Source organism: Westerdykella ornata (assembly GCF_010094085.1).
Source record: "Westerdykella ornata strain CBS 379.55 unplaced genomic scaffold EI97scaffold_10, whole genome shotgun sequence".
Classification (NCBI taxonomy): Eukaryota; Fungi; Ascomycota; class Dothideomycetes; order Pleosporales; family Sporormiaceae; genus Westerdykella; species Westerdykella ornata.
The window spans coordinates 1-13162 of record NW_022986860.1 but is presented as its reverse complement, the minus strand read 5'-3'; the positions used below and the strand labels follow the sequence as shown (position 1 = coordinate 13162).

At 51.9% G+C, this 13162-nt stretch overlaps 7 protein-coding genes across 7 annotated transcripts; 6 read left to right on the top strand and 1 right to left on the bottom strand.

Annotated features, from left to right (window-relative positions):
* Nucleotides 1–173: 173 nt before the first annotated feature.
* Nucleotides 174–1004, top strand: EI97DRAFT_450186 (PTPLA-domain-containing protein; the record flags this gene model as incomplete). The annotated part of the gene is made up of 3 exons (XM_033800268.1): nt 174–408; nt 508–724; nt 797–1004. The coding sequence occupies 3 exons, from the start codon at nt 174–176 to the stop codon at nt 1002–1004; spliced, it is 660 nt and encodes a 219-aa protein (XP_033653854.1).
* Nucleotides 1005–1154: 150 nt separating this feature from the next.
* Nucleotides 1155–2817, top strand: EI97DRAFT_35326 (Translin). Its single transcript, XM_033794866.1, has 7 exons — nt 1155–1552; nt 1606–1642; nt 1690–1743; nt 1815–1948; nt 2002–2110; nt 2162–2247; nt 2309–2817. Exons 1-7 carry the CDS (start codon nt 1469–1471, stop codon nt 2522–2524), a joined length of 720 nt encoding a protein of 239 aa, XP_033653853.1. The 5' UTR covers nt 1155–1468; the 3' UTR covers nt 2525–2817.
* Nucleotides 2818–2925: 108 nt separating this feature from the next.
* Nucleotides 2926–4294, top strand: EI97DRAFT_397963 (PIG-F-domain-containing protein). Its single transcript, XM_033796378.1, has 3 exons — nt 2926–3442; nt 3518–3804; nt 3879–4294. Exons 1-3 carry the CDS (start codon nt 3086–3088, stop codon nt 3997–3999), a joined length of 765 nt encoding a protein of 254 aa, XP_033653852.1. The 5' UTR covers nt 2926–3085; the 3' UTR covers nt 4000–4294.
* Nucleotides 4285–6826, top strand: EI97DRAFT_418085 (2-polyprenyl-6-methoxyphenol hydroxylase). Its single transcript, XM_033796944.1, has 5 exons — nt 4285–5090; nt 5153–6031; nt 6087–6252; nt 6318–6434; nt 6484–6826. The coding sequence occupies exons 1-5, from the start codon at nt 4530–4532 to the stop codon at nt 6585–6587; spliced, it is 1827 nt and encodes a 608-aa protein (XP_033653851.1). The 5' UTR covers nt 4285–4529; the 3' UTR covers nt 6588–6826.
* Nucleotides 6827–7722: 896 nt separating this feature from the next.
* On the bottom strand, nt 7723–8831 carry EI97DRAFT_433149 (uncharacterized protein). Its single transcript, XM_033798331.1, has 2 exons — nt 8347–8831; nt 7723–8247 (listed from the first exon to the last, which is right to left on the bottom strand). Exons 1-2 carry the CDS (start codon nt 8444–8446, stop codon nt 7910–7912), a joined length of 438 nt encoding a protein of 145 aa, XP_033653850.1. The 5' UTR covers nt 8447–8831; the 3' UTR covers nt 7723–7909.
* EI97DRAFT_397958 (acetyltransferas-like protein) lies at nt 8782–10215 on the top strand. Its single transcript, XM_033796377.1, has 2 exons — nt 8782–9251; nt 9305–10215. The coding sequence occupies exons 1-2, from the start codon at nt 9135–9137 to the stop codon at nt 9881–9883; spliced, it is 696 nt and encodes a 231-aa protein (XP_033653849.1). The 5' UTR covers nt 8782–9134; the 3' UTR covers nt 9884–10215.
* A 176-nt stretch (nt 10216–10391) lies between these two features.
* On the top strand, nt 10392–12256 carry EI97DRAFT_467021 (SecY protein). The gene is made up of 3 exons (XM_033801568.1): nt 10392–10492; nt 10569–11592; nt 11640–12256. The coding sequence occupies exons 1-3, from the start codon at nt 10483–10485 to the stop codon at nt 12034–12036; spliced, it is 1431 nt and encodes a 476-aa protein (XP_033653848.1). The 5' UTR covers nt 10392–10482; the 3' UTR covers nt 12037–12256.
* Nucleotides 12257–13162: the final 906 nt, after the last annotated feature.

Sequence of the window (13162 nt, the reverse complement as noted above, 5' to 3'; positions counted from 1 at the left end):
GAAATTGTACGGACTTAGCTCGGCGATATCACCACAATTGATAGATTTAACATACCGAGGCATAGATCGCCAAGCCCGTCCCATCTCACCTGGCAAGCTTCCCATTACAGCGAAATCCACACAATCCAACCAAAGCCTCCAGCTCCCCGATTCCTCCCCAACCACCCTGCACCATGCCACCCAAGTCGCAACGCCGGGCTCCCAGCTCCTCCTCAGGCGGGCTGGCAAATACGTACCTCCTCGCATACAACTTGGTCTCGGCAGTAGCATGGGCATCGGTGTTTGCGCGGGTCGTTCATCTTGCGGCGAAGGAGGGTGTGCAGAATGGGAGGGTGTATGAGCAGACGGAGAGGTATGCTCGATTGGTGCAGACGGGTGCGGTTTTGGAGGTGGTGCATTCGCTAGTTGGTATGTTGCGATACTTTGTGGTTTTCTCGTCTGGATGTTTATGGAAGCGAGATTCGATTGATCTCCCTATTCAGATGCTAATGATTCTGATGGGAACAGGTCTCGTGCGCGCACCCCTCTTGACGACGCTCATGCAGGTCGCCAGCCGCTTGCTGCTCGTCTGGGGCGTGGGGTACCATTTCCCGGAAACGACGAGGGATAGTCCTGCGTACGCGAGTATGCTGGTTGCGTGGAGTGTGACGGAGGTGGTGCGGTATTCGTACTTTGTCTTTGTGCTTTCGGGACAGGGTGTCCCGAGGCTGTGGACGTGGTTAAGGTACGTTTATTCCCTTCATATATCATGTTTCCGCCGCAATTGTGACAGACATTTGCTGATTGGAACTTCCAGGTACAACACCTTCTTCGTCCTGTATCCCCTCGGCGTCGCGAGCGAGACCTGGCTTATTTATAAGGCGATTGGGCCTGCGGAGAAGAGGAATGAGTACCTGGCGTATGGGCTTTGGGCGGTGTTGGCGACGTATGTGCCGGGATTTTATACGCTGTTTACGCATATGTTGAGGCAGAGGAGTAAGGTCGTGGGGAAGAAGAGGGTGTAGGGTCCTAGTTCGAGGGGGGTTGTATGATTACATGTATGGTCCGGGGTAGTGGGTGTGGCCTCGGGTTGTACGATTGAGTGATTGGGAGAGGACAAAGATCTGCCCACGGTGTCTGAATTCACGTTGGTCGATTTCTGTACTCCATGGCTTCCATTTAATCGGATGGAGCCACAAGAGGGATGTCTCAGGGGTCCGTTGATCTGCGAGCTCGACATTCAGCGGACGCATTCAGATGGAGCTGCTCGAAACATAGACTTCTATACCACTTTAACCACGATAATGATCTCTACAGAATACATCGACTGGCCAGATTACAAGCTTGCTAAGTTAATTTATTATTATCGGTGGTTGCGTTCGTCTGCTGCTCCCACCGCCAACGACGATAAATACAGGACTTCCCCAAAACCGCTCCTCCCCCCAACATCTTCCCGCCTCTCCCACACATCTCCAATACACAACACACCATGGCCGCGCCATCCGGCCTCATTGCCCACGGGCTCTTCGAGGACCTGCAAGCCCGCACCGACGAGGACACCGCCATCCGCGATGTGAGAATTCCTTGCGGCGACATGCACGTGACGTGATATTGACCTCAGGGCAGGGACTGCGCGATATCATTCAAACATGGGAGAAGCAAAGTAAGTCCCGAAATCAATGATCTATCACTCCGCTAACGCGTTTCTAGATCGAAGCATCACATACGTTCTTTCGAGAGGACATGGCACGCCCATTGCAAAACGTATCACGCCGCTGCCTGGAGCTTCCGGTTGGAGTTCTCATGTTTAGTATAGGATACTTACTGTGATGTAGTTTCCGAGCTTCTGAAGTCGGCGGAGGAACCGCTGGGTAAGGCGGTAGAGACAGTGGGCAAGCTCGCCGAGGTGGCAAGCAAGGCGCCGTACTACAAGTTCAATGGGATGTGGAGTCGGCAGATGCAGGATCTGGTATGCAACTTTCTTCTCTTCTACGTATCTGGATATGTCTGATGTGATTGTAGGTCTTCCAGATTCTGTTCTGGGGGTGGCTTGGCGGATATGAGAATGGGGGTGGGGAGGTTAAGAGTGGGAGGTTGATGAATATTGAGGAGGTCGGAGAGTATCTGAAAGGTTTGGTTTCTGGAGCTCATATGGGGTGAATGGAGAGCTAATGGGTAACAGTACCGGTGAACCTCAAGGATGAAGACAAGTTCCACCTGGCTATCGAAGAGTACCTTCACGCTCTCATCTCGCTCGTCGAGGAACTGGTACATACATCCCCCCGTCCCCCTTTCTCCTTACGGCAAAGCCAACACTAATTTTGCACAGGCCCGACTTGCCCGCAACTCCGTTACCATGGGCGAATACGAGCGTCCTGTGCTTATCAACCAGTTCGTCAAGGATGTGCTTGCCGGATTCCAGATTCTGAACCTCAAGAATGATAGCCTGCGCAGGAGGAGCGATAGTCTGAAGTATAAGGTGAAGGATGTGGAGGACATCATCTACGATTTGAGTCTGAGGGATTTGCTGCCGAAAAAGGAGTAGGAAGGGGGGGAAAGGGACGACATGCGACGCTGATGATAAGGTCATCGAGGTATGGCATATGTACGACTACGGCTGCAGTGCGGGACCATCAAAAGCGCGAGATCTGGCCAGTAACCTGGTGCTGAGAATGAAATGGCATCACTGGCTTAGGGCAAGGCGAAGAGATGGCCAACGCCTTCGTAATCAGAAACTTCAAGCTTGGAATTTGGGATCTACAAAAAGTGAAGGCATCATGTTTTCTGACATTAGAGCCGGTTCACCAGTATCATCAAATACATCTCCCTTCCCAATGGTCTATGGTCCTATTGCAGTGTTGGGTTTCGACCAATCATGTCAACCACAAATGCCAAGACTCAACCACTACCATCTAACCAACCTCAACCATGAAAAGCTCCTGGTCAACGGAAATCTAGTAGCAACATATAACGACTACATTCGACGAAAGTACCCCTTCCGAGCGGTCTTTAGGGAAACACGTATCCCAATTGCGCAGCATAAAGGCACAGTCACGACTCCAGATATAGATCCACCCAAAAATGCCTTCAGCATAAGCCGTCCACCATGACCAGCTCCGTCCAATCCCTCCCCGCCTCCAAGACGGCGGACATAGCTCCGCCAGCGCATACGGGTCCAATAGACAGCCTCGACACCGATGCGGCGAAACTCTACACACATGTCCATCCCGTTCTCCTCCTCTCCCTCTACGCATACCGCTTCAAAGCCATCGTCGCCGACCCCGTTCCTGCGCTCGCGTCAACTCTTCCCTGGCTCCTGGTCCTGCAAGCGGCGTACGCAATAATATGTCTGCCACCGGCCGGTGGAGGCACAGCAGTGAGGGAGAAGGAGAAACGCAGGCCGGGAGAGAAAAAGAAAAAGGTTGAGAGGAACAGGATGGAGAATGTGTGGCCCAAACTATTGGTACGTCATCGCTTTTCCCCAGGCATACTAGAATATGAGAGAACAGACGAAGGCTAACTCGACGGACTCTGGTAGCTCATCTGCCTCTCCCTCGTTGGCAGCATCGTCCTCGCTATCCTTCCGATCATGATAACGCTCGTGCTCATGGGGGCCCCGCTAACGACCTACCTCGACCGCACGGCGCTTTGCGCAGCGCATCTTGCGCTTCTTACTACAGTGCCGTTGGTCTACGTCCATGGGATTTCGGCGAGCACGTGTAGGAAGATTGTGGGGTTGATGGTTCCGATTGACGAGGTTCAGGGCGGGATGATTGGGACGTTGGTGGGGGCTTGGTTGGGGGCGGTGCCGATTCCTCTGGATTGGTGAGTTTGTTGCCATCTCTTAGTTCTTGTGGGAAGTGGTAAAGGTGATGGTGGAAGGTGCTGACGCGTGGTAGGGATCGCGAGTGGCAGAAGTGGCCGGTGACGATTGTTACGGGGGCCTACTTTGGGTTTGCAATTGGGAAGACGCTGGGTGGGAGTTTGTTGAAGGGGAAGAAGATTAGTTTTGATCCTTAGGTCTATGGGGGATTGGTTATTGTACGATATGGTGTATGGCTGTACAAAGGGTTTGGAGGCGAAGCGCTATATCCCCAGTGGGCTTTGCTATTATTGCGCAGACCTCACGCACATGGGTGGAACTCTCTTCCAATGTCTACACAATTCCCTTTATTTGGGACACCATCTCCTGTTGCTGGCACGCAAAACCAGCGATTAGCCCGTTGTACATAGATATACCTCGGAGCAGTTCCGAAAACCAGCGGAACGCTTCCGAAACGGCTCCAACATGCGGTCCAACCCAACCACAAGAACCCGCAAACATGTCCACAAACGCCCGTGATTCCTGGCTTGGTACATGTTTCTCCTCCGTTTTCCTTCGGCCTCGGGATACTCTCGATGGCGGGATCTAGGGTCGGTAGTTCGTGGAGACCCGAGATCATGGATTGATCACTCAGCCATATCCCATTTTCTCGCAGCCCATTGATATCGTTCAATTACAATATACACTTTGATGAGTCCTTTAGCACATTGCCCTCATCCTGCATCTAATGCCGATACCACCCCAAAAAACCGACGTCCTAATCGTCGGTTCCGGCTCCGCCGGCCTCTTCGCCTCCATCTGGCTCTCCCAAACCAGCATCCCCTTCACGATCCTCGAGCGTCGAAATGGCCCGTTACAGATCGGCCAAGCGGACGGCGTCCAGTGCCGGACGGTCGAGATTTATGAATCGTTCGGGATCTCCGAGGAGCTGCTGAGAGAGAGTTATCATGTTTTGGAGGTGGCGTTTTGGGGGCCCGCTGGGGAGAAGGGGATTGAGAGGAAAAGGAGGAGTGCGGATACCGAGGGGGGCGTGAGTCATTGTCCGCATGTTATTTTGAATCAGGCGAGGATGAATGCGTTGGCGATGGGGGTTGTGGAGAGGAATGTGCAGAGGAGGAGAGAGGAGAGTAAGGGGAAGGGGGAAGCGAGGCAGGGAGTGCAGTATGGGTGGGAGGTGAAGAGCGTGAGCGTTGATGAGAAGAGGGTTGGGGATCCGAATGCGTATTGTGTGAGGGTGGAAGCGGAGAGGGAGGGCCTGAGGCAGGTTTGGGAGGCAAAGTATGTCTTGGTATGTTGTATCCGTTGGGATATTGTGGTCTCTAGCAAAAGCATGGACGTTAATACACCCAGGGCTGCGACGGCGCACACTCGACTGTCAGGCACAGCCTAGGATACCGAATGATAGGCGACACCAGCGACACCGTCTGGGGCGTCATGGACATCTTCCCTCGCACCAACTTCCCAGACATCCGTCGCAAATGCACTATTCACTCTTCCTCAGGGAACCTCCTCATTATACCCCGAGAGGGTGGATCCATGGTGCGCTTCTACATCCAGCTTCCAGCCGGTTCGCAGGCCAAAGCCGTAAAGCTCGCGGATCTGCAGACGACGGCGAAGAAGATCTTTCAGCCGTATGATATGGAGATCGCTGAAACGTTCTGGTGGTCGGCGTATTCGATCGGTCAGCGTCTGGCCGAGCAGTTCCATAAGGGCTATAGAGTTTTCCTGACGGGTGATGCGTGCCATACGCATTCTCCGAAAGCGGGGCAGGGGATGAATGTGTCACTCCAAGATGGGTATAATCTCGGTTGGAAATTATGTCAAGTCCTGAAAGGCTTGTCACCACCTTCGCTGTTGAAGACATATGTCCTGGAGCGTTCGAAGACGGCGAAAGATCTCATTGAGTTTGACCGTGAGTTGGCGAGGATGTTCAGCTCGAAAGAAGATCCGGAGGTTTTTGCAAAGTATTTCGTAAAGAGTGGGAGGTATATGGCTGGATTGACGGCGAGATACGAGGACTCAGAGATCACGGACAGGAAACAGAGTAAAGAAGAGGTGGCTAAGCAAGTGGTTGTGGGCATGCGGTTTCCCAGCGCGCAGGTGGTGCGGTTCTGTGATTGCAAGGCGGTGCAGTTGTTGAGTGTGCTGAGGAGTGATGGGCGGTGGAGGGTTGTGATTTTTGGAGGGGATATTGTGGGCAGGAAGAGGGAGGCCAAGAGGTTGGAGGAGGTAAGGTATCCCCTTTTTTTTGTCAGAATATAAGTGAATGCTAATCCTTGCCCAGTTGGCCACATTCCTGGAAGGGTTGGTCCGGCGATATACCCCTTCTACGGCAGACATCGATAGTCTCATCGAGCCGATTGTTCTTTTGAGCAGCAAGTTCGCCAAATTACAGCAGGAGCAAATTCCGCAGTACTTCTGGCCAGTGACCGGGAAGTGGAGGATGAGAGGTAAGTCACCCATCTATTGTCGCGTTTGCCGCTTCTGGAGTGGATATGACTGATTTCTTTGGAAGATCTGCATAAAGTCTACGTTGATGACGAGCACTATAACGCCGGTCACGGTCACGCGTACGAAAGGTATGGTGTCGAACCCATGGTAGGCGCAGTAGTGATCGTGAGGCCGGATCAATGTGAGTACAGCTGGTTCCCTTGAGTTTTGCATAGGTTAACTTCCCATAGATGTTGCGAAGGTGACGACGCTGGATGAGCATGACGGTATCGTGAGATTCTTCAAGGGACTGTTTATCGAGCGAGGGGAGACAAGTCCCAGTGTGAAATTATGATGATGGAGAGCGCGGAGAGTGATGATGGTGAGCATCACTCTACGTAAATGTTCTTCTCTCGAACAACGCAGCCGGTCTTGCATGTTCTAGTTGTGCCACAGTTTATCTCGAACGCACAAATCTTTGGCACATATGTCCAATCTTGAAGAAATCTCAGCTTTCTGTATCCCATGAATCTGCCAGGTTCTTCATGACAACGAACCTGTGAGTCAATATCCAGTCTAAGATATATAAACCTCAAGTTGGTCGTTCAGACCTTTCTTTTCCAATCCAGCAATTGCTCTCTCTATTAAAAAAAGAGTATCACGTGCGCATGATGTGTGCGTTTCTGTTTTGCCTTTGAAACTGCGAAAAATGCTGGATGTGATTTCATGAGTTCCACCGACTTAAAAACATCAGACAAGAAACATGTCGTCCTGGGCCTTTCCACTCCGTCACCCCAGCCTTACGTTTTGAATATTCCAAAAACAGGACGCATCTCATGATCCTCATCTCAACTTTGGTCTCTGAATCCTTTCAACCCCTGGAGATGAAGGATCCTTCAGAGATCATGATATTGTTCGCCTCCACAAAATTCCTTATGTGCCGGTTCAAAAAACAGAGTTCTCTAAGCCCAGGCTTTTCTCCAAAACTGCAGCTTGGAATACATGCGGGAAGTCAAAATCTACTCCTCGCGATGGATGCGATTCAATTCCATTTGCGACCGACTGTTATGTTTCCAAAGGTCCTGTCGACTTGCAACCTCTTCCACGAGGCGAAGTGGATTCAGGATGTCATTACACGTTACGACCGTCATGGTATGCTTCTGCGCGAGTGTGGAGCGTGTGTTCGAAATTGCCCCGTTTGCAACCAATGACTGGGGCTCTTGCAATATCGCACGTCCACCTACCTCCTGTTTTCAAACTCCTACGACGCTATTGCGCGGCTTCTGTGTGGCGCAAAATAGACTTCAAAACCTTGGAGATATCGGAGCATGAGCAGACCTCGAAGACGTCTAGCACAGATCGATGGCTGTCATGGAGAAAGTCTGGCGCCATCAACTCAAACGGGAATGGGACAACATATATAAGGCTATTAAGCTACAACGTTCGAATGTGCGGGTGTGAGCGGAGCTCCTGCCTGGAGTATGTTGGAGCTCCAGAATACGTTGGCCGGCGGATTCATAGAGTTAGGGTCAAGCTGCAATTGCTCAGAGATGCGCAAACATTTTGCTGTGTACTTGTACTCCGAACACCCAGGTATCGTGCAGGACTTTCCATTATACAGTACATTCCGCACAGGTTGTCCTTCATCCCATTTTCGATGATAGCTAAATACCCTGCTCAAACTAACGCAAGTCCCCCGATTAATCCAGCAACGCCCATCGCATACCCTCCACACATAGACCCACACGCGTACCTGACATGCGCAGCGGCGGTTTTGCTAACCGTAACGATAGATTCGGAGGTCTGAGATGGAGGGGGATTTCCCTGCGACGTGGTCTCACTTGTTTTTGTACTTGGCGTGGTAGTAGTAGACTGGGAGGAGATAGTTGAACTAGGGAGGTCCAGAATCACGGAAGCTGTAGCAGTGGTGGTGGAGAGATGATAATCGAGGCTTCCTGTACTGGCGTAGTTCAAAGCTTCAGTAGGGTTGAATGTAGGGCCGGTGTAAGTGGAGGCTATGTATAAGTCAGAACATGGTTGATATGTAGCTTGTAGGAAGGTGATCGTGTAGTCTGACACTGCAAGGCCGTTAAGCTATCCTAGGGAAGACTCACTGGAGGTTTGGCGATCTTCTGCATGGTCTCCTGAATGTCCACTCACTGTGACGAAGTGGCACAGATGTAATACCAGCACAATTCCGAAGCTGAAAAACATAGTCTCGCTGCGATCCACGAACACCTCTTGTCAGTATTCCATAGACTTGTCTTCAGCACCTTGCGGTTGGCATCTTCTCCCAATTGTCGTCTTACGGGTTATAAGGCGTCCGAATCTCGCTCTGGAGTTGAATACCTCACCTCTTCCTCAAATGCTGCCATCAAACAACAATGAAAAAGGAGATCCAATCACTCGCATGAAGGTTGGTGCCAAGTGCTCAGGGCGCAAGCCTCGTGATAGTCAGCGGAAGCGTCTATTTCGCGCAGCGAGAGAAGTGATTGGTTCAAGTAGCAGCATGAATGTTGCATGGAAACCAGATAAAAGAAAGCATCTGTCAAAAGGCTCACACTCCGCCGCGACTCACTACGGATCCATGTGACCGATTTCCTGCCTCCAGTTGGGAGACGCTATTTGATATATAGCATTGTGGGAGAACCCGCCGCTTAGTCATAGATCTATGCTCTTTCGGCCGGCAGACGCTTCGACCTGGCGCGTCCGACGCATTGCTTGAAACAGCTGCACAGGTGGGTAGATAGCGCCATAGAACAACAGTCCTCTCCCACCGCGTCAGCTCGAGCAGTCATGTCTCTTAGACTACGGACAAGCCGTTCGCTGTCACTGCCACTGTTCATACAACTGTTCCTTTTACCTCTTTGAACATTCGATACTCGATTGAACAACAATCACCATGCCTATTGAAGTGAGTCGGATGACGGAAGCGGACATCGATGGAGCCATAGATACCATTCAACAAGCTTTTGCGGACGACCCATACAACAACTGGGTCTTTCCCGACCGCTCCAAGGTTAGTTACCCTATTCTCCAATTGACTACGAAGCACTTCTGACAAAAGTCTAGGTCTCATTAACCCGCAATCGCGTCTCTCTGACTCTCCGCTGCCGCTGGGGTATCCGACATGGACTTTTCCACGTCGCCCGCGATACCTCCAACCCCTCCAAGATTCTCGGCTGCGCTATGTGGCTCCCCCCGCACCCGCCCGCCGAGCCGCAGTCCTGGTCGCTCTATCTTTCCTACTGGTGGCTCTGGTTCGGACAGGTCCGCATGAACCTCTGGTACGGGCGAGGCGGGTTATCGACAAAGCGGTACTGGATATGGAAAGCGCGGCAAGCGGAGGCGCAGAGTGAGCTCTGGACAAGCGCGAAGGGCTATTACTTTTGCAACATTGTGACTGTGCTGCCAGAGGCACAAGGCAATGGGGTGGGAAGGGCGTTGATGGAGGAGGTACTGCGGCAGGCTGATAAGGAGGGGGTGTGGTGCTATTTGGAGAGTAGTAGGAGGGAGCCGAACGTGACGATCTATGAGAAGTTTGGTTTCAAGTTGGCCAAGGAGATGGAATGTAAGGATGGGGATGGAGATGAGAATATGGTCAAGCTGTATTGCATGCTCCGGGAACCGAGACATCAGGCCGACAGCTAGTTTCTGGGGATTGAAGAATTGCAGTGCGGTTATTGCGGATTCATTTCCCAGAAGGCGAGTTCACATTGAGTGAACATCTCGAGGGGAAACGTTCAATTCTGGGTACGCCGACAATGCCTTCTTACCGGAAAAGGTCAGGGATCAGAGCTCCAATTCGTCATTATTCAGCTCGGAATCTCCTGCATCATTTTGGTTTTATGTAGTCCATACCCAGTTCGATCTGGCTACTATGGTGGATATAGTTGCACACGAGCCAGCACAAGTACAAGACTCATTGAGTAAGAGACAGACCGACATTGGTACGGACGGATAGCATTACTCCTACTTTCACCAATAATAATGGCATACCAACCATAGTCTCCCCATGAAGCAACCGTGGCCTTCGAATGTGGGTGGAGAAGGGGGCCAATGTTCGAGCATTCCCGTTCAGGGATGTAGCTGACTTAGCGTGCCAAGACCTCGATTTCGCACACGTATCTCACTTCCAGAAGCCCACTCACGTCTGCCCGCCCGCAATCCCAACTCTTCTTCATTTCACATCCCTTCTTCTCCAGGTCCTTGTCTCCTTTGTTCTTTTCTGGGTACCATAAACCGCAATCATGAGCGGCCGTAAGTGCTCCATCCGCGCCCAATTGACCTCCGCGCAATATCCTCGTAGGACCGTCAACTAACTCCTTTAATGTAGTACGGTTCCTCGACCTGGTCAAACCATTTGTCTCTCTGGTTCCAGAGATTCAGATGCCAGAGCAGAAGGTCCCCTTCAACAACCGCCTAGTATGGACCGGCCTGACCCTCCTCGTTTTCCTGGTGATGAGCCAGATGCCGCTGTACGGTATCGTGTCATCGGACACCTCAGATCCGCTATACTGGCTCCGTATGATGATGGCGAGTAATCGGGGTACACTGATGGAGTTGGGTATTACGCCAATCATCTCTGCGGGCATGGTCTTCCAGCTTCTTGCCGGTACGCACCTCATCGATGTGAACCTGGATTTGAAGTCGGATCGCGAGCTCTATCAGACCGCTCAGAAGCTCCTTGCTATCCTCCTGTCTTTCGGCCAGGCTGTTGTCTACGTCGTTTCCGGTCTCTATGGTCAGCCCTCTGATCTTGGCGCTGGTATCTGTGTTCTCCTGGTTATCCAGCTCATCATGGCCGGCCTGATTGTCATTCTCCTCGACGAGCTCCTCCAGAAGGGCTACGGTTTGGGCAGCGGCATCTCCCTCTTCATTGCGACCAACATCTGCGAGTCTATCATGTGGAAGGCTTTCTCCCCTACTACCATTAACACCGGCCGTGGGCCCGAGTTCGAGGGAGCAATCATTGCACTCGTCCACCTCCTTTTCACTTGGCCTAACAAGACTGTTGCGCTCCGCGAGGCATTCTACCGCCAGAACCTCCCCAATGTCATGAACTTGATCGCCACCGTCGCTGTCTTCGGCGCCGTCATTTACCTCCAGGGCTTCCGCGTCGAGATCCCTGTCAAGTCTGCCCGCCAGCGTGGTGTCCGCGGCTCGTACCCCGTCCGTCTGTTCTATACCTCCAACATGCCCATTATGCTGCAGTCAGCTCTGTCCTCCAACGTCTTCTTGATCAGCCAGATGCTCTATTCCCGTTTCTCCGACAATCTCCTCGTCCGCCTCTTGGGTGTTTGGGAGCCTAAGGAGGGATCCGCTCAGCTCTTCGCTACCTCCGGTATTGCCTACTACATGTACGTATTCTCGAGGCTGCCAGCAAGTTCATAACTAACTGCCCCAGGTCACCCCCGCTCAGCATCTCTGAGGCTCTCTCCGACCCTCTGAAGACAGCCATCTTCATTGTCTACATGCTGGTCGCCTGTGCGGTCTTCTCTAAGACCTGGATCGAAGTCTCCGGCTCTTCTCCCCGCGACGTCGCCAAGCAGCTCAAGGAGCAGGGTCTCGTCATGGCTGGTCACCGTGAGGAGTCCATGTACAAGGAGCTCAAGCGCGTGATCCCCACGGCTGCGGCTTTTGGCGGAGCCTGCATTGGTGCGTTGTCTGTTGGTAGCGATCTTCTGGGTGCGTTGGGCAGCGGAACGGGTATTTTGCTCGCTGTGACCATCATCTACGGATACTTTGAGATTGCGGCCAAGGAGGGCGATATGGCCGGTTTGAAGGGTATGGTTATGGGATAGATGGGAATGTACTTTGAGGAAGAATGGGGTTTGTCGTTTCTTTGAGGGTGATATTCATTTCTGTTTGCAGAGCGAGCGCGCGTGGGTGTGTGAGGTGCGCACTACCAGATGTCTACTTTGGTCGGTGTGGCACCGTGTATATTATGATGGGAGGGATATATCATCTATGAAAAATGGACAAAGGGAAAAGCAAAGCATCAGGCTTGAGTGTCCTTTCTCTATGCAGGCGTCTCTACGTGAGTTGGCACTCGTTTGTGACCGCCATGTGCTTGTTGATTCCGCTATCAAAGGTCTGACGTGAGGTGGAGGTTTGTGCGAAGGTGCAATGCAATCGTGTAGCAACTGTGTAGCAAAGTGTGGACTGAGCTCTGCACTGCGTGGTCCTGCCGGATGGAGGAGTGGATTCCATCATTGGGGATACGCATCCTCATGGATCTCCACGTTCCAGGTTGTTGCTGGGTAGATGGGATACTAGTGTGACCATCTCGAGGAGAATAAAAATGGATGAACGGGTGCATGTCGCGGTATCCATGGAGCCGGGTACCTTGTGTGCACTGTGTGCTGAATTCTGTCATGGATGGGGTGCGAAGTAGGTTAAGGGGACGTTAGTCAGAGCGTTGTAGTTCCTTAAGATGTCGATTCTATTAGTTGGTTTAGGAGGGAGAGAGGGTTAAGGGGTTTAGGGAATAGGGAATAGAAAGTGCGCGCGTTGCATTCTGTCGTAGGTAGGGTGCGAAGTAGGTTAAAGGGATGTTGATAACAGAGTTATAGTCATTTGACATGTCGATGGGATTGCTTTGGAAAGGAGAAAGGGCGGAGGTGTTAGGCAATTGGGAATGGGAACGGCCACTGAGGAAAGGAGCAGGAATCACACTAGATGAGAGCAACGAGAAATGGGGGACAGCCGACGTGGAGTCGTCGGACACGAGCATAGGAGGAAGGGGGAGAATCTTGGACTCTAAATAGGGGTTCAATCGATGGAACCCAAAAATGAAGAGGGAACGGGGAACAGAAAGGGGGAAAATAGGACCATAGAAACAGGGAACAGTGAGAAAGACGCGTGGTGATACAGTGCCTGGACCATCGTATATATATATATCCACCCACCCACCCACCCACACACACA

What these genes read in the sequence shown, in the direction of transcription:
- EI97DRAFT_35326 (XM_033794866.1), top strand. Translation starts at nt 1,469, where the DNA reads ATGGCCGCGCCATCCGGCCTCATTGCCCACGGGCTCTTCGAGGACCTG. An exon ending in TCAAACATGGGAGAAGCAAA is followed by an intron (nt 1,643 to 1,689) that starts GTAAGTCCCGAA and finishes ACGCGTTTCTAG; the next exon opens with ATCGAAGCATCACATACGTT. An exon ending in TGGCACGCCCATTGCAAAAC is followed by an intron (nt 1,744 to 1,814) that starts GTATCACGCCGC and finishes ACTGTGATGTAG; the next exon opens with TTTCCGAGCTTCTGAAGTCG.
- EI97DRAFT_397958 (XM_033796377.1), top strand. Translation starts at nt 9,135, where the DNA reads ATGCCTATTGAAGTGAGTCGGATGACGGAAGCGGACATCGATGGAGCC. An exon ending in TCTTTCCCGACCGCTCCAAG is followed by an intron (nt 9,252 to 9,304) that starts GTTAGTTACCCT and finishes ACAAAAGTCTAG; the next exon opens with GTCTCATTAACCCGCAATCG.
- EI97DRAFT_418085 (XM_033796944.1), top strand. Translation starts at nt 4,530, where the DNA reads ATGCCGATACCACCCCAAAAAACCGACGTCCTAATCGTCGGTTCCGGC. An exon ending in AGGCCAAGAGGTTGGAGGAG is followed by an intron (nt 6,032 to 6,086) that starts GTAAGGTATCCC and finishes ATCCTTGCCCAG; the next exon opens with TTGGCCACATTCCTGGAAGG. An exon ending in CGGGAAGTGGAGGATGAGAG is followed by an intron (nt 6,253 to 6,317) that starts GTAAGTCACCCA and finishes TTTCTTTGGAAG; the next exon opens with ATCTGCATAAAGTCTACGTT.
- EI97DRAFT_467021 (XM_033801568.1), top strand. An exon ending in TCCGGTATTGCCTACTACAT is followed by an intron (nt 11,593 to 11,639) that starts GTACGTATTCTC and finishes TAACTGCCCCAG; the next exon opens with GTCACCCCCGCTCAGCATCT.
- EI97DRAFT_397963 (XM_033796378.1), top strand. Translation starts at nt 3,086, where the DNA reads ATGACCAGCTCCGTCCAATCCCTCCCCGCCTCCAAGACGGCGGACATA. An exon ending in ATGTGTGGCCCAAACTATTG is followed by an intron (nt 3,443 to 3,517) that starts GTACGTCATCGC and finishes GGACTCTGGTAG; the next exon opens with CTCATCTGCCTCTCCCTCGT. An exon ending in GTGCCGATTCCTCTGGATTG is followed by an intron (nt 3,805 to 3,878) that starts GTGAGTTTGTTG and finishes GACGCGTGGTAG; the next exon opens with GGATCGCGAGTGGCAGAAGT.
- EI97DRAFT_433149 (XM_033798331.1), bottom strand. Translation starts at nt 8,446, where the DNA reads ATGTTTTTCAGCTTCGGAATTGTGCTGGTATTACATCTGTGCCACTTC. An exon ending in AGAAGATCGCCAAACCTCCA is followed by an intron (nt 8,248 to 8,346) that starts GTGAGTCTTCCC and finishes ACTTATACATAG; the next exon opens with CCTCCACTTACACCGGCCCT.